Source organism: Cervus canadensis, chromosome 21 (genome assembly GCF_019320065.1).
Source record: "Cervus canadensis isolate Bull #8, Minnesota chromosome 21, ASM1932006v1, whole genome shotgun sequence".
Lineage (NCBI taxonomy): Eukaryota > Metazoa > Chordata > Mammalia > Artiodactyla > Cervidae > Cervus > Cervus canadensis.
Window position 1 is genome coordinate 50500714 of NC_057406.1, and position 20620 is coordinate 50521333.

Genomic DNA, 20620 nt, shown 5'->3' on the forward strand with positions numbered 1-20620 from the left:
ACAAAATTGAGAAACTGCTAACGTTTTTTTTTTTAATGTATTTAAAATTCTTACGTTTGTTGAAGATTTGCTGTTTAATAAATGTATTCCCTTATTCATTCAATGAATATTTACTGAAAATCTACCATCTGGGATTTTAATTAACATCTATTGCATCTTAAAGGGGCTTCTCAGGCGGTGCTAGTGGTAAAGAACCCACCTGCCAATAGAGGAAACTTAAGAGACTTGGATTCTATCCCTGGATTAGGAAGATCCCCTGGAGGAAGAAGTGGCAACCCTCTCCAGTATTCTTGCCTGAAGAAACCCATGAACAGAGGAACCTGGTGGGCTACAGTCCATGTGGTTGCAAAAAGTCAGCCATGACTGAAGTGACTTGGCATGTACGCACTGCACCTTAAATGTCTTCAAAATGTCTCCCAAAACAGACTTGACAATTGATTGGAAAATGATACTGCAAGTTGAATCAGATGGAGAGTTCTACCACCTTCCATACCAGTGTTTATGATGATAATAAAACACAAAAATATTTTGATATTACATTATGAACTTTAATATTTGTATTGATTTTAATAGGCTTCTGAATTAAAGAAAATCTACATAGGCAAAATAATAAAGCAGTAAGTAGAATCATAGTTCCCTGAAACAGAAAATGCCTTTTGTAGGCTAAAATTTTTATTAAATCCAGAAATTCAATTCTGATAGGCTTGTGTTTCACAGTGAGGGATATATATCCCTTTAGGAATTCTCTACAGCAAATAACGAAAGTATTTAGGAAGGTTGAATAAAGCAGGTCCCAAATTTTCATTAACTTTGATGAAATGTGACAGGTTACTGATTTTTTAATTCAATTCAGAGTATGAGATTATCATCTCTAAATCACAGATGACCCCAAAAGATCCACCATTATGCTTTGGGGTATTATTAATATGCTGTCATTTCAGATGATTTTATTTGTTGACCCGCCATCTTGCTCTCAAAAGGATTTAAGGCTTCATTTTGAATTAAGGCTTGTTTTTTACACTTTTTAAGATGAAATGAAAGAAGTAGTTGGATTTCCATCGAGAGATTCTCAGTTTAGGCTCTGTCTGTGACTTCACTTTAATTTCTGGAGGGCACTGCAAAGGATTTCAACTTCACCTACAAAGAAAAACAAAGGAGCCACTCATATGTGAACAAACACCCTTCAAGGGTCTGCAGTGTGTAAAAGGCTAGGGAATCAGTGGGGTGTGTGGATACACTAGGTACTACCCCAACCTTCAAGGAGCTGATAGCTTAGTTAGGGTGATAAAATCTGAGCCATTACAGATGATTCCAAGTTGTAGGAAGTGCTAAAGAGCTATTAATGTAATTAAGCTTCCTCTTTCCATTGTCTGTTTCTCAGGGAAGGAGGTAATAGTTTTCTCCCCAGGGAAATCACTAGCTTTTCTGTTTCCTTTTCACATGACCATCCACAGATGTTCGCAAAGAGCTAAGCCACAGGACCTAAAAGTAGGGTTCACATTGCCCCCCACCCCTACTCCATGTCAGAATTCCCTGGGGCTTCATTACAAATACAAGTCCCTGACTCATATCACACATACAGGGAATTTAGTCTGGGAGTACAACTCAGGACTATCCATTTCTAACTAGCTCTCCAAGTGATTCTGAGGCACACGAGGTTTGAGAAGGCATGGTCTAAGCAGAGAACTCAGCCTAGATTGCCAGACCACCAGACTAAGGTATGATGGAGTCACTTTCATTCATGCCAGATTCTCACACGCCAAAGGGCCACAAGGACACAGACTCTTCATAGAAGTGGAAGGGGACTTGGAGACAGACCAGCCTTATTGCTGCCTAGATCCTGAGGACAGTATAGAGATGATGGGGCCTTATATAAGGTCACAAAACTCTAAGGACCCTCCAGTTCCTAAATCTGTTAGTCAGTGATTTTTAGAAACCTCTTATAAATAATAGTCTTTGAAATTATTTTCACTTTCTCAGGGGAAATGAGAGAGAGAAAACGGCTATGGCCTAACCCTTCTCTCTCACACCCCAGCCTCCAGAGCCCATGGCTGGCCTCTTCCGAGAACAGATTATTCCAGCTGAGTGTTCAAGATGGCATCTATGGGAGGGAATCAGCCTTGGACTTTATCACAATGGCTCATTATGGGAGGGAGGCCATACCTGATGGGAACGAGTATAGTGGGCTAGTTCTGCATATTAGCAGTGGCCTCAGGCAACATCACAGGGGTAGAGAGGGATACACCAAGTCCACCAGCCCTTCTGGCCTTTCTTAGCACATTTTTACAGACAGAAACTCCCCACCCCTTGGACTAGAACTTCTCCCTTTAAAACTTGATCCTTGGGTGGTTTTGTCCATTCATTCAATAGCTCTTGAGTACCTAATATGATTTTTAGGAATATGGCTAACTGCTGGGGATTTGACAGCAAACCTGACATGGCCCTCTGCTCAAGTCTAGTTGGGGAGACAGACAAGTAAACAATTATAAAATAAAAATAAAATAAAAAACCTATGATAAGTGCTCTGAGAGAGGGATCTATGGGAAGGCCAAGACCTAGGAGGGACACCCAAACCAGACTTACCCTAAGAAGAGATATGTATGAACAACTGAAAGATGAACTGGGATGGGGTCCCTAAATGGGAGTGGTAAAGAGAGTATTTTAAACAAAAACTGTATGGGCAAAGGCCAGGGGAATGCATGGGAACTAAGAGCTGGCCAGTGTTGCTCGAGGGGAATTTGAAGGCTAGAAAGAATTGGGAGATGAACATAAGAGCACAATAACTTTTTAAGAACAACTATTATAAAATTCTTGCTGTCCAGAAAAAATAAAAGGTCAATGGATGAACTACTCTGTGGTTGATAAAGTAGATAAAATCTATCCTTGGGAGCTGGTATTCCAGGCAGAGTAAGGTCCGGTGGACACTTAGAGGGGAAGGGGTGAAAATGCAAAGAGAAAGGGGAACGTGGCAGCAACAAGCCAGGGTGGAAAGGTGGTGGTCATAGGAGGTGGGGTGGGATCCAGGAAGGTCAAAGCAGAGAGGACACTCAAGGCAATTCTGGCTTTTTACTGCTAAGTTTTTCTCTCTCAATAAGTCAGTGGCTTCCCTGGAAATGTTTTTCTTAAACATTTAACACATCTCTTACTGTTCCTCTGATGAAGGTAAGAAAACACAATCCTCTGTGAGAATGGCCTCGGAGGGTGTACGTTACTTACTACTGATGGAGTCAGCCAAAATCTTAAGTTGCTGGGTGTTGTCCAAGACCTCAATCCGTTGAGTGTATGGGTCGTAACGAACTGAGAAGGGTCGTGGGATTGTGGCAGCAAAGTTCCTGAAACCAAAATCATAGGTCTGAGTGAAGGCTACCATTTGGGGAAAAGTAATTTAAAAAGATTTTTCAGTGGCATTCACTTGGTTATTAGTAGCATTGAAACCTCACCAGGGGCTTTAGTACTGGGCTGAGAAGTGAAATGGAGTTTTAGGTCCTCTTTGGGAAGCCTTTGTATGTGGTAGGTGTGTCTGTGTATATACAAACACACTTAGGCACATGCCTCCAAAATGTCAGAAGTAGCTTACAATAAAAGCACAGTATACAATAAGGCCAAATTCTTATCATTAAATAAAATAAAAGGAGTAAGTAAAATCTAGCCAAAGAATGTTATAGAAGGGAAAAAACCTCTGAGATGCTTGATCATCAATGCAAAGAAGGAAAACATGGTTCTCAAAGTTGAAGACAACACTATGAATGAAACTTAACATGGATTGAGGGCCTCCTATGTTTGAGAACTAGAGCAAGTTTCAACTGTTTTATCCTCTTAACAACTATTATCTATTAACTAACTATTAACTATTTAATAAACTAGTCTTCATAAAAACCTTAAGAGGAAGGTACCATTTTACTATTCCCATTTTATGATGAGGAAACTGAAGCTTGAGGAAGCTAAATAACTACTAAGGCCATGCTGGCAACACATTGTAAAGAAGGGAAAGAATACAGGTAGTCTGAATCTGGCCTGGGCCCCTCACTTCCCTGTCTGCCTGGTGCATCACTCCTGGGCCTGGGAGGAATCTTTTATTAGTGACTGGGGATGCATGAAGAGTAAGTGGTTAAGTATCCTGCCCCATCTGTTCTTTGGAAAAAGCCTTCAGTCCAGCTGGTGACGTGAACCAAGCAGTAGACACCTGTGACTCTGCCTGCTCTTCCCCTCGTCCCTCATTCCAGGGTGCAGCCTGTTTTTTCTTTGGGGACTTGACCTCCCCCACTGGAGGTATATGAGTTGGGCTGTCAGTCTGAGGCCCACTCAGCGCTTCTCAGGTCAAGCAGCGGGTGTGTGAACAAACTCAGCCCTGTCTCTGCTAGAGCTTGAATACTGAAACTGAAAATGGTTGGCATTGGTTTCTTTTAGTTGGGGTGCACTGAGGGTATCCCAGAGGTGCTCAGATCCCTTCCTTTTTTGAATTCTCTTTCGTTCTGTGAGCCAGCTCTCAGCAGATGAGAGCTTTTGTGTCTCCTCTGGGCTCTAGACACTAGCAGTGAGTGAGTGCGTACTCAGCCATGTCTGACTGTCTGTGACCCCATGGACTATATAGCTCACCAGACTCCTTGGTCCATGGGATTTTCCAGGCAAGAATACTGGAGTGGGTTGCCATTTCCTCCTCCAGGGGGTCTCCCTGACCCAGGGAATGGACCCGCGTCTCCTGCATTGCAGGCAGGTTCTTTACCACAAGTCATCAGGGGAAGCAGACACTAGCAGAGCAGGTGGGATTTCAAAGAGAGGCCCATGTCCTGGCAAGGTCTTCCCTGTTGGCCTGGGGCTGATCACTCCCTGAGTGAGAGAGTCATCTCCAGAAGGGCCTGTCCATGTGGGAATCTCAGTGCAACTCAGCAGTTAAGAGTACCAGCTCTGAGTTCCACTGCCTGAGTCCAAACCCTGGGCCGGCCACTTACTAGCTGTGTGACGCTGAGGGAGTTACTTACCCTTCAATGTTTCTGCACCCCTATCTGCAATTTGTGTTCTAAATGAATTAGTATCTGAAAAGCACTGAGAACAATGCTTGGTACAAAATAGCTACTAGGCATCTTGAAAAGTGAAAGTGTTAGTTGCTCACATGTGTCCAGCTCTTTGTGACACCATGGCATGTAGCCTGCCAGGCTCCTCAGTCCATGGGGCTCTCCTGGCAAGAATACTGGAGTGGGTAGCCATTCCCTTCTCCAGGGGATCTTCCCGACCCCAGGGGTCGAACCCATGTCTCGTACATTGCAGGTGGATTCTTCACTGTCTGAGCCACCTTACCCGTAACTATAATTACCTTGGTGGAATAATGCATGAACTCATGAAAATCCATAACCCTAAAGGAGTTCCAGGAATGGCAGAGTGGAACCTTTAGGGCTACAGAAAGCCTAGGTTCTCAGTAAGGGTGAAAATTTAGGAGAAAAATGGCAAAGAATGGCAGGAAGGACCTAAGGGCCCTGGAGAAAAGAGTGAAGGGAGTCATTTGGGGTCAAAGAAAGTACATTTGTGGGCTACCATTTTACTGTTGGTTACCTAAGCCCGGTGCATTCAAAGCTGACATGCCCAGCTTCAGGGATCCCAGAAGCCTGTAAGACTTACATTTATTACACATCACTGCTAAGATACAACAAAAGAAGTAGTAAAAATGGTATCATGGCTGCCCTGTATAAGTAGACACTCTGTCCAGCCTACCACCTGCTGGGAGCAGTGTGGCTCTGGCAGGTTGATGGCAGGGCCATCTTCTAGGGGAGCTGAGAGTCTCAGAGTCCTGGTACCGCTCCACCAGCCTGGTGCTGAATTGCCTCTGAGATTGGCACATTTGCCAGTTACTCACTGATTCAGAGGATGAGATGGTTGGATGGCATCACGACCCAATGGACATGAGTGTGAGCAAACTCCAGGAGACAGTGAAGGACAAGCAAGTCTGGTGTGCTGCAGTCCATGGAGTCGCAAAGAGCCTGACATGACTTAACAACTGAACAACAGCAATACTGAGTGCTTGCTAGGTGTCCGGCACTGTTCTTGAAGTCGGGGGAAAGAGCAGAAAGGACAAAATCCCCTATCCTCAGGGACCTTAAATCACACAAGATTTTAGACATTAATAAGTGCTAAGGAGAAAAGTAAATCACAGAGCCAGTAAGGAGTACTGGGGGGTGGGGGTGGGGCGACAGGGCTGGGTAGTGATTTTAAGCAAGCTGTTTAGAGACAGACACACAAAAACGGTTAAATGCGGATAAAGGCTGAAGAGAGGGGAGGGAGGGAGTTTGCAAGTATGTAGGAGAATAAAGTGGCAAAGGACTCCCTTGGGTGAGAAGACGTCTAGTGCTGTTTGATGGGGGACCTCTGCGGCCGCTCTGAACACAGGAGAGTTCAGGGGTGGGCCTGATGGCAGCACTGAGCAAGGATAAGGTGGTAGGCCTGTCTGCAGGGGTCATCATGTTCGGCTAATAAGCTATGAAACGGGGTCCTGCAAAGGAAGGCACTTCTCTCAACAGGGAGTGGAAAGAGACAGGGTGGGGAGAGAAGACTGTCTGACGCACGCCGCTGCTGTAGGCACTGAAATCCATTCTCCTGCCCAACCTCCCACAGACCGGCAGCACCAGGTCGAGTCAGGAGGTCCCAAGGGCTGCTGGCCCAGCTTGGTTACCATCTCACCTCACTTTCTCCTTGGCATCATTAAAACTCTCAGCCACATAATAAAGAGGCTGGAACTCTGTGATCGTATACTCCTGGACAGCGGTCTTCTCCAGTTCCAGAGGAAGGAGCTTCGGCTTGCCTGATAGGCAATACTGTGGGTCCCAAATGGAAAGTCGTCATGGTTAAGTCAGCGCTGCTGGTCCCTGCCGCATCCCCTAGGCTATTTGTGCATCCCTTCCCACCTTATCCTGATTCCTGCCATACCCTAGTCCCAATGCAGGTGAACTAAATTATTTTGCACATACTGGAGAGCAATCAGGATCAAAAGGAATATTTTACCCCAACCATTTTCAGGTAAGGTGATCAACAGATGGTGTGGGAGCAGCCACATTTTCTGGTATGTGTTTGCCTATGTCCCAATGCATAGTTCAACCCTAGATTCAGGAGGCCCCTCTGGTCTGGAGACCTGTGTATCTGCAGTTCAATTTCAATCTCTAAAACCCACAGTCACAACCAAATCACAGCTGGTAAGAGGTCAATCACTTGAGGAGAAACCCTGAGGTTTAGTTTCAAAGTGGATATAAGAGGGTTTCGACAGTACAAAGGGAAAATGAATGGTCTGCTGTACCTACCACTCTCAAATCCATCCATGGTTCCTGTTCGGTTCATACCTGTAATTCACCAAAGGATGACAGGAGCCCAGCACCATATGCCTTTATGGAGTCTCCTTGCTTGCAGAGCCCGAACTCCACAGTAAACCAGTAAATCTGAAATGGAAAGTCAAGTTGAAAGCGTACACAAGGAAGCAGCAGGTGACCCAGGGCCAGAGACAAGGTGCCCAGGTGGGAGTTTGTGCAGGTCTGTTTTCTGAATCAGCCTGACCTGGGGTCGTGGTTTTCTGTGCTATGTCTTAGCCTATCCAGTTACCTGTTGAATTAAGAGTTGGCTGAATGCAAGATGCTAAAGCTGAAACTCTAATACTTTGGCCACCTGATGTGAAGAACTGACTCCTTGGAAAAGACCTTGAGGCTGGGAAAGATTGAAGGCAGGAGGAGAAGGGGATGACAGAGATGACTGGATGGCACCACCGACTCAATGGACATGAGTTTGAGCAGGCTCTAGGAGTTGGTGATGACAGGGAAGCCAGCGTGCTGCAGTCCATGGGGTCACAAAGAATCGGACATGACTTAGAGATTGAACTGCTGCTGCTGCTGCTAAGTCACTTCAATCGTGTCCGACTCTGTACAACCCCATAGACGGCAGCCCACCAGGCTCCCCCGTCCCTGGGATTCTCCAGGCAAGAACACTGGAGTGGGTTACCATTTCCTTCTCCAATGCATGAAAGTGAAAAGTGAAAGTGAAGTCGCTCAGTCGTGTCTGACACTTAGTGACCTCATGGACTGCAGCCTACCAGGCTCCTCCGTCCATGGGATTTTCCAGGCGAGAGTACCAGAGTGGGGTGCCACTGCCTTCTCCAAGCGATTGAACTGAACTGAACTGACTGCAAGAAGTGATGGGAAGTGGTGGGAGAGTATTAAGGAAGCCCCCAAAGGGTATCCCCAACAAGCCACTCTCTATGACAGGAACTCTTCCACCCTCTCCTCTTTCTTCTCTGTGGCATCAGCTAGAGGGAGCTGCTCCCCCAAGTTGGCTGGAGTTACCAGACAATCCCATCAGGCTCAGTGGGAGGTAGGGAATCGGGTCATGATAGAATCAGTGAGGGAGTATCCTGTTATCTGTGTGACTGAACCACACCAACTCCATTTTGTCAGCTCCATGTAAGCCTGAAGTCCTAACCCCATCCTTTTCTGCAAGGTTGAGCTTCAGTCTATTCACAAGGAATGCACCAGGTAAGTTCCTCATCAACTTTTACCCTTCTTATCCAATATAAAATCTTCATCTGACATATAAACACTTTTGCTGAGGCAGACGGATAATGCCTCACAAGAAATAATGGTCATGAGGCCTTCCAGGGGGAGGGAAAAAACCCCTAACTCCTGACAGTGTGAACCTGCTTCTCCCTTAGTAATCAGATTCTATCCTTAGCTTTGACCCCTTTAGTTAATTAACTAATCAATTTTAATTTGGCTGCACTGGATCTTAGTAGTGTTGGCCCCTTTAATCCCCCTGTACCCTTTTCATGGCATAGAGTGTGGTTGCCAAAGCCTCTGGCTGCTGTCTACCTGCCCTTTGCTGTGTGTCAGTTACCCACAGTAAACTTCATCACTGCATTTTATTGAGCTATCTCCTTCCTTATTTGGCCTCAAAGTTCCTTCTCGGTTCTCAGATTATTATTCAATATCCCCAGCATGCAACAATCCGTGTTAAATCCCTGTCAGTCACCGCACTCAGCCTCCCAAATAACCAAGTCTTTTCCTTTCAATAGCTCCCAGTGCAACATGGCCCAGATAAATGGCTTGGGAAATAAGGTTCTAGAATCGATTCCTGGGTCAGGAACATCTGCTGGAGAAGGGATAGGCTACCCACTCCAGGATTCTCAGGCTTCCCTTGTGGCTCAGCTGGTAAAAAATCCACCTGCCATGTGGGAGACCTGGGTTTGATCCCTGTTGGGAAGATCCCTTGGAGAAGGGAAAGGCTACCCACTCCAGTATTCTGACCTGGAGAATTGCAGGGACTGTATAGTCTATGGGATCGCAAACAGCTGGACACAACTGAGCGACTTTCACTTTCTTTCCTACTAAATAGGGCCAAGAGAAAGCCAAGGCCCAGGGTTTCTAGGTAAGTCTATTTATTGTACTAGAGAACGTGAAACCTGGGAAGGCTGCCAGAACTGAGTCAGTCTGAGCTCCTCACATATGGATGAGACGTCTTTAGCCCAGAGAGGTGAAGTTACAAACATACAGTGACACAGCGTCTCAAGGCAGAGCAAGGGCCCCAAGACTATTCCCAGATCAGTATATCAATAATAAGATTGTTTTTGAGAAGCTAGGTTGGTGATGAATATTTTTATCACAATTACAGCAGGTAACTTAATGCTGTGTATTTCAGTTTATTTTTTTTCTCACAACTGAGAAATTCTATCAAGTTCTGCAGTTTCTTTGAAAGTCACTTTTTGTATCAGCACAGCATCTGGCTTTTAAAAACTCACATCCACACAAGTTTAACTCTTTTGATCCTCAAGATCCTCATGATGTACTTTTGAGATGGAAACGGTATAAACAATTGTATCCATTTTTAGAGATGAGGGTGCAAAAGCCACTTGCCCGGGGTCTCAGAGCAGCTGGGCAGTGAGAAAGGATCTGGGAGGTTTCAACCTTCTCATAAATTCACAAACTTCTAAACTGATATATCATAATGACAGGGAAGCCTGGAGTGCTGCAGTCCATGGGGTCGCTAAGAGTCAGACACGACTGAGCAACTGAACTGAACTGAACTGAATGATATGTGTGCATTAATTTGAAGTCCCTAATTCCACCATAAAGTTTTATTTCCTATCTTCCAAGCTGAGCACATTATAAAAAATGTGGCTTAGAGGTTAGGAGTGCGTCGGTCAAGTTGGAAGGGGGTCTACAGGAAGGAGGCCCTGCCGTGAAGTTGCTCATCCACGGTGTCTACGGATGAGAGTCGTCACCCCCTGCGGAAGAGAGTGTTTGGTTAGAAGGCAGAGCCCAGTTCCCACTTTTACCTGGGATCTGAGAAAGGATAGATCCTCATGCTGGCCCCAGCGTCAGGTAGAAAGTAAATATTTTCCTCTTCAAAGATGTGAATCTAGACTACTTCCCACCCACTCAAGGGGGTTCCCAACGACTATCATTACAGCCTGTTGGTGCTTTCAAGACATACTGTTTAAAGTTACATGGAAACATCTGTGTGTAGTTGATTTCAAAATCAAACCACCAAGAAGAAGTCAATATGTGAAATGTCACTTGTGCAAAAGTAAGCAAGGCATTCTGATTTATTTTTTCTTTTCAAATGATCTGGCTTTCAGGAAAACAGCAGTTTCAAAGACCCGAGACATTCCCAGCAGCCAGCAGGGAGAGAGGGTACTTACTGTCGCGAGTTTCTCAATGTACTCGTCAGGGGCACCCAGGGAGGCGAGGCCGATTTCCTGCAATGGCAGAGAAACAGGCACTGACATGGCTGGGGTCTGCTGACCTTCAGCCTTGACCCTCAGATCCCACCTCGTATTTGACCACAGGAAGGGGATGAGTGGCTAGATACCTTCAGAAGGGACCAGGTACACTCTAACTGTTCCGTCAAGGCTTCCCTGACCACACTTCACAGAGTCACACTTCCTCTGTGGAGGAAGCCTAGTCCTCTCCTTCCTGTGGAGGAAGCCTAGTCCTCTATTCACTTTACAAAAGAGAACACCGAGGCACAGAGGAAAGAGATGACCTGCTCACGGTCACATGGTAGGTTGTGTCTAACGTTTCAAGTTCTGATTATCCTTCCACAGTTCAAGCGGAATATTCCTGGTGCACTAGATGAGACTTCACCAAGCCCCCTGAAGACACCATAGGAGACTTGCTGTGAAGTTCCTGACATCTGTCCTGGTATGTGCCACAGCTGGAGAGTCTGAGATGTCACGGGCCACCTCTCATCACAGCTCCCAACTCAGAAGCCTCTAGTGGTCTCTGTCTCTTTTACAACATTTGCTCCAGCCTGATTTGCAGCAGACAGAGCACATATATAAATATATGTGTGTGTGTGTGTGTGTGTGGGTGTGGGTGTGTGTGCATATATATATATATATATATATATATATATATATTTCTTTCCTACTAATATGCATTCATTCATTCCAAAAATATTTACTGAATGCCTTCTATGTGACAGGCAATGTATGAAATTGATAAAGATCCCTGACCTTTACATTTAAGTGGATAGACAGTAAATAACAAGCATATACATAGGTATGTTAAAGGTGATAAGTTCTTCGGAAAGAAGAAACAAAAGGAGAAAGGGACAAGGGGGATCCAGAGTGCCAGAGAAGCAGGGGTGGGGTCGGGGGCTTTGATTGCCCTTTCCTTCATCTTTTTTTTTTTTTTTTTTTTGGCTGTATTGGGTCCACTTATAGGCTCAGTAGGTGCGGCATGCAGGCTCTCTAGTTCAGGCATGAGGGATTAGTTGCCCTGTAGCATATGGCATCTTAGTTCCCCAACCAGGGATAGAATTGAAGCTTCAAATGCCTGCATTGGAAGGCAGAGTCTTAACCTCTGCACCATAAGAGAAGTCCTGAGACTGTGATTTTAAATAAGGCCCCAGAATGATTTTAACAAATTGCTGTGTTGCTATTGTTCAATCTCGAAGTCATGTCTGACTCTTTGCAACCCCATGGACCGAGGCATGCCAGGCTTCCCTGTGCTTCACTCAATTTGCTCAAACTCATGTCCATTGAATCGGTGATGCCATCCAACCATCTCAGTCTCTGTCACTTCCTTTTCCTCCTGCCCTTGATATTTCCCAGCATCAGGGTCTCTTCTAATAAGTCAGCTCATCACATGAGGTGGCCAAAGTACTGGAGCTTCAGCCTTAGCCTCAGTCCTTCCAATGAACACTCAGGGTTGATTTCTTTTAGGATTGACTGGTTTGATCTCCCTGTAGTCCAAGGGACTCTCAAGAGTCTTCTCCAGCACCACAAATTTGAAAGCATCATTGGAAAGGTGATATTTGAGCAAAGACTTGATGGAAGTAAGGCTGTTATTGGCTCTGCTGATAGCTGAGGAAAGAGCATTGTACAGGCCAAATGCACAACCCATGAAAAATCTCTTTAAGGAGAGGCAATGTCCTCCTCCAGGGGATTTTCCCAACTCAGAGGCTGAACCCACGTCTCTTGTGTCTCTTAAACTGGCAGGCGGGTTCTTTACCACTTGCACCACCTGGGAAGCCCAAGTCTAACAGAAGTCATCATCAATAAATGCAAGGTTGAAAGGGTTCCCTGTTCTCACAGCCACTATTCTTTGTGAGCCCAGATCTTGCCTAAAACAAGGAACCCAAAGTGCTTCACCCCACTCCATCCTGCACTCTAGTGGGAAACTAATCCTGCTTTTAGATCAAAAAAGAATATGCTCAGGGAACTCAAAATAACTCCCTGCTTTGAAACTGTCCAGGTCAAAATTGGAACCAGAAACACTGATGAGCCAGAGGCTCCTGACTGCTGACTCAGGTAACTTCCAACCCCTCTGTGGGTCTCCCCAAAATGGAAATGGCTTAAGGAGGATGGCCATTTAGCCTCTGACTGGGAAGTAAAACTTTTAGTAATGAGACTAAAAACTTCCAATCTTGGTTTGAAAGCAATCTATGACATCTTGGCAGCAGGAACCACACTTCTGAAAGTCAGCTACTCCTGTGGTGAGACTTCCACAGCAAAGGTTCGCCTAATTTCTAAACACTCCCACTTCTAAAAGTCCAACAATCTCTGGACTTCACAATTCCTCCAAGCCCACATAAGGTGGCTCACTGGTAAAGAATCTGCCTGCCAATTCAGGAGGCACAGGAGACAGAGGTTCAATCCCCTGGTTTGTTAGATCCCCTGGGGGAGGAAATGGCAACCCACTCCAGTATTCCTGCCTGGAGAATCCCATGGACAGAGGAGCCTGGTGGGCTACAGTCCACGGGGTCGCAAAGAGTCAGACACGACTGAGCGTCTAACACACATAAAAGCAGTTGTTTTCTTTGTTTAGAGAGGCTGTGTCTAACGAGTACAGTTTTTCCTTGTTTAGTAAGCAGTTAATTTTGCTTCCGGTGTGTTTCAGCTACCATGTGGCAGCCTCTCCATTCAAGAGTAGAAATACTTCTTTCTTTCTGGCTGAAGGAAGATGCTTAAGTGATTCACATACAATCCCATTACTGTGAAATTCATGCTTGGCCCAGCATTTGCTCATAGATCATTCCATTTGATCGTTATTCTTCCTTGTGAGGAAGGAGACGATCAGGAAGGGCTCTTTATTGATCCACATCTGTGGTGACTGAGACTCAGGGTTGCCTGGCAACTTGCCCTGGGCCACACAGCACTACCTTGCCACTCTCCACCATCCCAGTTGCCCAACCTTGGTTTGGGCTGCCTCTCAGTGCCAGAAGAGATTTTGTAGGATTCTTTCATTCATCCAAAAAGCATTTTTGAGCCTGCTTACCACTGTAATAGATGAATCAAAGCTTAGCCTGCTGCCTTGACGATGGTGAGAAGGCAACTGGCTCTTTATTTTTTGCCGTGAGTCAGGCTATTGGCACTAGAGTCTTGGCAAATGCCATCTTACGTACTTAAAGCATATACAAACATGATTGCCTGATAAGGTAGAAAGTGGCAAAGACCCAAAATGTGAGGGGAAAGATGCCACTAGAACTTGGAAGAAGGCAAGGTTACTTCTTCATGGGGATCTGGGAGGTTTTCACAGATGAAAAGGCTCTTAAACTACATCCAGTAGGACAGTTGAAATTAGCTAAGTCAGTAACACACAATTCCTAGGATGACCAAATCACCAGCTCCATGCTGTGGTCCCTGGAATTGGTAATTAGCCAGCCCCATGGGACCACATTCCCACCTGTGATGGGGTCACAGAACTATATCTGGATTCCATCCTCACAGAGGACATGAGGGCCCCTCCATGGGTTCAATTTATCTGAGCAATCCAGGTCTCACCCTGTAACTAGAAGGCGAGAGAAATTAATTGCTCACCTGGGAAAACTGGGCAAAGCTGCGATCCGAAAACAAAGGTACATGTCCCAAGAGCTCATGGCATATGTCACTGAAAAACAAAAAGCACAGAGCTTGGAGGGGAGGAGGGTTATAAGCCATGCAGGACTCAGTCTTTCTACACGAGCAATGGGCAGAAAGCAACAAGCAACTCATTCAGTCTTATAACCTCATTCCTAAGAATAAGGGGTATGTAAGGCTTGGTATCAGCTGAGACAAGATACAAGAGAGAAAGAAGAAGGGAAAAGAAATGTAAGGGACAGGACAGAGCACAGTGGCCAGGGGATTTTGAGTGCATGCCCAGTGGGAAGCAGAACAAAAGAGCCAGGACTCCTATGGGCAGCCATACACCTGAATGACCTGCGGATCACAAACAACTTCCCACCCCGAGTCTTCTCCTTGGGACTGACATCCCTGTACAGATACAATATGCTCAATTACTCTCCATGGGAACTAAATAACAATAATAGTAGCTCCTCTCTTATCCTGGAGGGGGCTGACATTGGTTACAGAAGAAAACTTACATTTGCTTAACACTCTAGGTGTCAGGTTTACTAGGAATAGGTCTTTTCTGATTTCTAGTAATGAATTTTGCAGGCTGGGAAAGATCATTTGGGGTATCCTGCTGACTGTTCACATAAACTACTTCAGTTCTAGCTGACTAAGGAGATGGCTACATGCAAAAATAAGCAGCATAGTGGCCAGACATTCTGTATCTTCAGCTGAGACCCAAGCTAGGCAAAGAGAGATGAGAATCATCTAGATGTGATACAGGAATTAGGAAGTGTTGAGACAGCCTGGGTGTCACTTGTTCCTATTCCAGTTTGGCATTTCTAGCTCTGACTTTTCTACAATCTCTTTGGAATTTGAATGTGAACTCTCATTCTCTCATCTGAACCTTTGATTCAGAAGATGCCTAAATCTCCAATCAGTACAGTCTATTTGGATGAGGGAAATCCCCAGAAGAGATGATATTCCCTTGTTGCACTATCATCAAACAACGCAGGCAATGAGTCCTGTGGACCAGCCCACAGTGGGTCCCAGCCTTGTTCCGGGAGCCGGGTGAGATGGAACTCATTGTGGCTGGAAGCGGATAGCAAAAGGACAGTACTCACGGTTCTGGTGTATACATGGGCTTAGACCCATGTCTGATGTACTGAGTGCAGTGGAAGACTCGGAAAGCCAGGCCGCCCAAGAAATCCCGAGAAGAAAGCAGGCCAGCCACTGGTCGGAGGCGGAAACCAGTGCAACCTGGGAAGCAAAGGAGAAAGAAAACTCAGAGCCCGTCACAGGGACCTGGAGGGGCCTGAAGACGGCTGGGGAGGAAAGCAGTACATTCAACCGTCCAAGAGCCCGGACGCTGACGCCCAGCAGACCTGACTTCAAATCTATGCCCTAAGTACTTTCTAGCTGGGTGATCTGGGTCAGGTAACTTCACCTCTCTGAGCCTCAGTTGTCTCATGTGCAAAATGTGGGGAGATATTTCTTAGGATTATTCTGAGAATCAGAAGAGCTAAGAAGTATAACAGACTTAGAGCCTAGCACATGGAAACTTCCAATCAATTGAAACTTTCATTATTGTTCGTTAGGGTGGAACATTTATTCCTCACCTCTCAGGTTTCTAGAGTAGCGGGGAATTTTCATTCCACTTCCCAGGAGGGAAGAATATGAAAGGAGCACTTCTAGCTTTTCTGCAGTGCTTTCCATATAGCACATATAGGTCCACCCCATGAGGAACAGTGACTTCTCTGACTGAGGATTTGAGAAGAGGAAATGAATATTCTCAACTTAACCCTCTCTGCCCTTTCTCTCTTGACTGTCCACACAGGAACACATTCTGGTCTGCTCTTGGCCAGCCAATGGACTAGATACTGTGCCCGTGAATTAATTGGCAAGTTAGCTTACCTAATCCAGGGGTGAAACATTAGAAAGTCCATTTTGCCTACACATCTATACCACGTTCTTGAAGCAGCTTCTATCGGTAATAAAGCTGACATTTTGATCACCCATCCTCTGGCTCTTGTATCTGTGTCTCAGGCTCCCTAATTTCAGACTTGAAAGGAGAATGGTAACAACCATGATCATGATAGTAATAGTTAACACTGTATAATACCCACCATGTGTCAGACACAGGTTTAAGCAGTTTACATACATGAATTAATCCTCATGGTAACTCTAGGAGGTAGAGCTCTTATTCTCTGCACTTTACAGATGGGGGAGCTGAGAAGACGCAGTGATTAAAGCTCTGCCCAAGGGCATAGCTACCAGCACTCTGACTTCAGAGTTTGCTTCTATAATCGCTACTCGATGCTTCTCTTCTACTGCTCATGGGGTTCTCAAGGCAAGAATTCTGAAGTAGTTTGCCACTGTCTTCTCCAATGGGCATCTGGTCCCATCGCTTCATGGCAAATAGATGGCAACAATGGAAACAGTGAGAGACTATTTTCTTGGGCTCTAAAATCACTGCAGATGGTGACTGCAGCCATGAAATTAAAAGAAGCTTGCTCCTTGGAATAAAAGCTATGACCGACCTAGACAGCATAATAAAAAGCAGAGACATTACTTTGCCAACAAAGGCCTATCTAGTCAAAGTTATGATTTTTCCAGTAGTCGTGTATGGATGTGAGAGCTGGACTGTAAAGAAAGCTGAGTGCTGAAGAATTGATGCTTTTGAACTGTGGTGTTGGAGAAGACTCTTGAGAGTCCCTTGGACTGCAAGGAGATCCAACCAGTCCATCCTAAAGGAAATCAGGCCCAGATATTCATTGGAAGGACTGATGCTGAAGCTGAAACTCCAGTACTTTGGCCACCTGATGTGAAGAACTGACTCACTAGAAAAGACCCTGATGCTGGGAAAGATTGAAGGCGGGAGGAGAAGGGGACAACAGAGGATGAGATGGTTGGATGGCATCACCAAATCAATGGACAGGAGTTTCAGCAAACCCAGGAGTTGGTGATGGACAGGGAAGACTGGCGTGCTGCAGTCCATGGGGTCACAAAGAGTCAGACACGACTGAGCGACTGAATTGAACTGCAATTCTCTCCTAGGCACTGGCGCAGTATATAGTCCACTGGTTTCCCTGGTTGCTCAGATGGTAAAGAATTCACCTGCAGTGCTGAAGATCCAGGTTCAATCCCCGGGTCGGGAAGATCCCCTGGAGGAGGGCATGGCAACCCACTCCAGTGTTCTTGCCTGGAGAATCCCATGGACAGAGGAGCCTGGCGGGCTATAGCCCATGGGGCTGCAAAAACTCAGACACAACTAGAACGACTTAGCACACACTTCTCTCCCACCCCTACCTGCCACCCCACCAATTGGTGGCACAGTGGTAAAGAATCCAGCTGCCAATGCAGGAGACATGGGTTCAATCCCTGGGTCAGGAAGATCCCCCGGAGGAGGAAATGGCAACCCACTCCAGTATTCTTGCTTGGAAAATTCCATGGACAGAGCAGCCTGGTGGGCTACAGTCTTTGGGGTTGCAAAAGAGTCAGACACGACTGAGCGCGTGCGCACACACACACACACCTACTAGTATTACTATTGTATTCTTCTTGTTATTGGCCATAGCAACACAAGTAATTAGCCAAAGAATATCTTTAAGATTCCTTTGTCCCTTGGCTTCTGTGTCTTAGACCCTCAGGTTGAAGTCCATTTTGCTTGAGCCTGCTCCTCTCTTTATCTGAATAGTAAAGACCCTAAATAGAAGGGATTCAAAAGGTCATCCAACTCACTCCCCATCTAGTCCAGCTCCCACTTCCCTCCCTATCAGGAAGCTTCCCTGACTTCCTTCCCCAGAGCTGGCCACACCGTCTCTGCATAGCTCAGAGGCATAGAAAACTCTTCCTTCTATAACCCTGTGGTCTGACTCCCTAATTTCCCACATTTTACCTAGCACATGGTAGGTGTTTAACACGTGTTGACTGTCTATCTTGGTTTTGCTGAGTCAACAGCTCCTGGCAGAAAGGAAAATACTTTTCTCCCCTGAAATGATGGGCAGGTCAGTTCGATCACCTGTTTACCTACTCAGATTCCAGTGCAGCCCAAACTCAATGAGCACCTACTATACATGAGCGCTAAGTGTTCACGTTCAATATTTTATTTCATTCTCATAGTTTTCCTATGAGAAAGACTAAATGGTGGATGGTCTCCATTTGACAAATGACTAACTCAGGAAGGTTCTCCCAACTAGAGAGGATCAAAACAAGATTCCAGAGACCAGATGCATAGACTTAGGGCTCAGATCTCTTGGCACAAATAGTGCATGTCTTACACAAATGCACACTGCAGCCAACTCATAATATAGCAGGAGCCGCGGGGAGAACCCTGACTAGGTACCTTGGGCTTTGAGTATTAAAAAATCCTTTCAGGGATATAGGCATGGCAAAATCCACACCAGATGCCTTTTCTTGGGTGACAGTGTTCTACTGGTGGGGCCTGGCGGAGAGGCAGAGCCCAGCAGTGAAATAATCATTTTCCTGGGAGAATCAACCTGCCTGCATCAGCATGCACATACTCACACTTGCCTAAATTTCCTTCTCTGCCCCTTTCCATCCCCAGCCCCCGACCTTTTGACCCAGATATGCACTTACTCTGCAGAAACTGAGAAACCTCTTCGAGCTGGGGAATATTATCTTCGCGGAAGCCGCAATACTTTTCCAGAAGGGGGAAAATGTGGTTGTGCTCATAGCAAGCATGGGTCTTATACAAGGACTTCAGGGTCCTGAACACCGTCCCCCATGTTTTCTTTTCTTCGTCTGTGTATTCCACTTGAGGAATGGGCTGCCCGCTAGGAAACAGACATGAAATATTTGTCAGCAGCAGGGCAGGTGCAGAGGAGAGGGTGAAGGAGCTTGGGCAGAGCTCCTTCTCTGGAGCTCTGAGTCCACGGGTCCAGAGTCTGTGAGCTGCCACCCCAGATGACAATGGATTTCCTATTTCATAAGTTATTTGAAAGAGGAAAATTCCACTTCTTGACATAGGAAACATTCACGTGACTTGGTTAAGCAAGGACAGAAGCTTGCAACCTTACCCACTGCACCAAGGATTTCTTCTCATTTTGGGAAACCACTGGGCTTTTCTGTTCTCCTATCTCCTACTCTTTACCCAGTGTGGAAATGCACTTACCTTCAGAAGCCTATAACATAAATGTGTAAAGTAGCAGGGATAGATAACAGGAGGGTGGGGGCTGAGACAAGTGAAGAATACACCCTCTTCTGAACAAACGCATCCAAGCTCAAGCAAAACAGTAATGTTTTGTATTGTCAACTAAAGCAACCATACCTGTGGGCTCAAGTGGATTTACTATATGCACCATGAGTTTGAGATCCCTTGTTGAGTGGGCATAAACTTGATGGATTTGGTATTTCTGCCCCCAGGATGCTATAAGGATATTTAAATGCATGCTAGGTATAAGATCTGCTTACCCAGCATCTGTTGCTATGATGAAACAAAACTATGGAGAGCTTGCTAAAGTACATATGTTGGACCTCATATCCTGAACCCGTGGGGCAGGGGAGAGCCCAGGCTTCTGGATTCCAATATACTCCCAGGTGTCACTCTATTATCTGAGTTTCATTAGTTCAAAAGGTCCTTTTGAAAACCAGCTAAGAGTGAGCTGTGTTCTGAACAGCAAAAAACGAAAACCAAACAAAGCTTGACTTCAAAGACCCGTGACTGTTCTCTGGGCTGCCGGCCTGTTTCCTAACAGGGTACACAGTGTCTGGGACAAGGCAAGACTGTTTACCTTATAATTATGGATCATCTTCAGGCTCCAAACTAGGTCCCTCTTGCCCTTTCAGAGTTGTAGCTCTTCCAAAGACATTAAAGCAAAGTCACTGTTATGTTTCATGGAGTGATGGGCAGCGGGTAGGGGGAAAAGACCAATTTTTGCTTAAGAATGAAAAGCCCAGAGGGTCTATAATGGCGTAGGAACTGTGAAAAGAACACCACGTAAGACCTGGCTACAGAGGCACCATTGTTTCAGGGTTAAGCGCTGATGAAGGGAAAGAATGGGCTTTGGAAAGGGACCGAGGTAAGTAGACAGCTTTGCTCTGCCACTGGCTGAGTGGCCTCAGGCAATTTAGTAAACCTCTTTGAGCCTCTACAGCCAGACATGGGCTAATAACAAGTAACTCTTTGAAGGGTATGGTGGAGAGGTAAGTGAAATGCTATGTATAAAGTACCTAACAGTCCCATTGGATAGTTGGAAATTATCAACATAACAGATTCTCATTTAGAAAGCAAAGTCTCTGCTATAACAACAACACATTCTCAAGAGATTGCAACATACTAGGCAATGAGATATCCCCTGGGTT

At 45.6% G+C, this 20620-nt stretch overlaps 1 protein-coding gene across 1 annotated transcript in view; it reads right to left on the reverse strand.

Moving 5' to 3' along the window:
- Window positions 1-524: 524 nt before the first annotated feature.
- The window catches only part of PAH (phenylalanine hydroxylase), a 79123-nt gene continuing 59027 nt past the window's right edge, over window positions 525-20620 (reverse strand). Inside the window, exons 6-13 of the mRNA XM_043441224.1 lie at window positions 18896-19092; window positions 15421-15556; window positions 14288-14357; window positions 10664-10720; window positions 7323-7418; window positions 6670-6803; window positions 3217-3332; window positions 525-1137 (exon numbers count right to left, since the gene is read on the reverse strand). Of these exons, the coding sequence (XP_043297159.1) occupies window positions 1094-1137; window positions 3217-3332; window positions 6670-6803; window positions 7323-7418; window positions 10664-10720; window positions 14288-14357; window positions 15421-15556; window positions 18896-19092 (850 nt within the window). The 3' untranslated portion in view covers window positions 525-1093. The remainder of the gene's footprint in view (window positions 1138-3216; window positions 3333-6669; window positions 6804-7322; window positions 7419-10663; window positions 10721-14287; window positions 14358-15420; window positions 15557-18895; window positions 19093-20620) is intronic.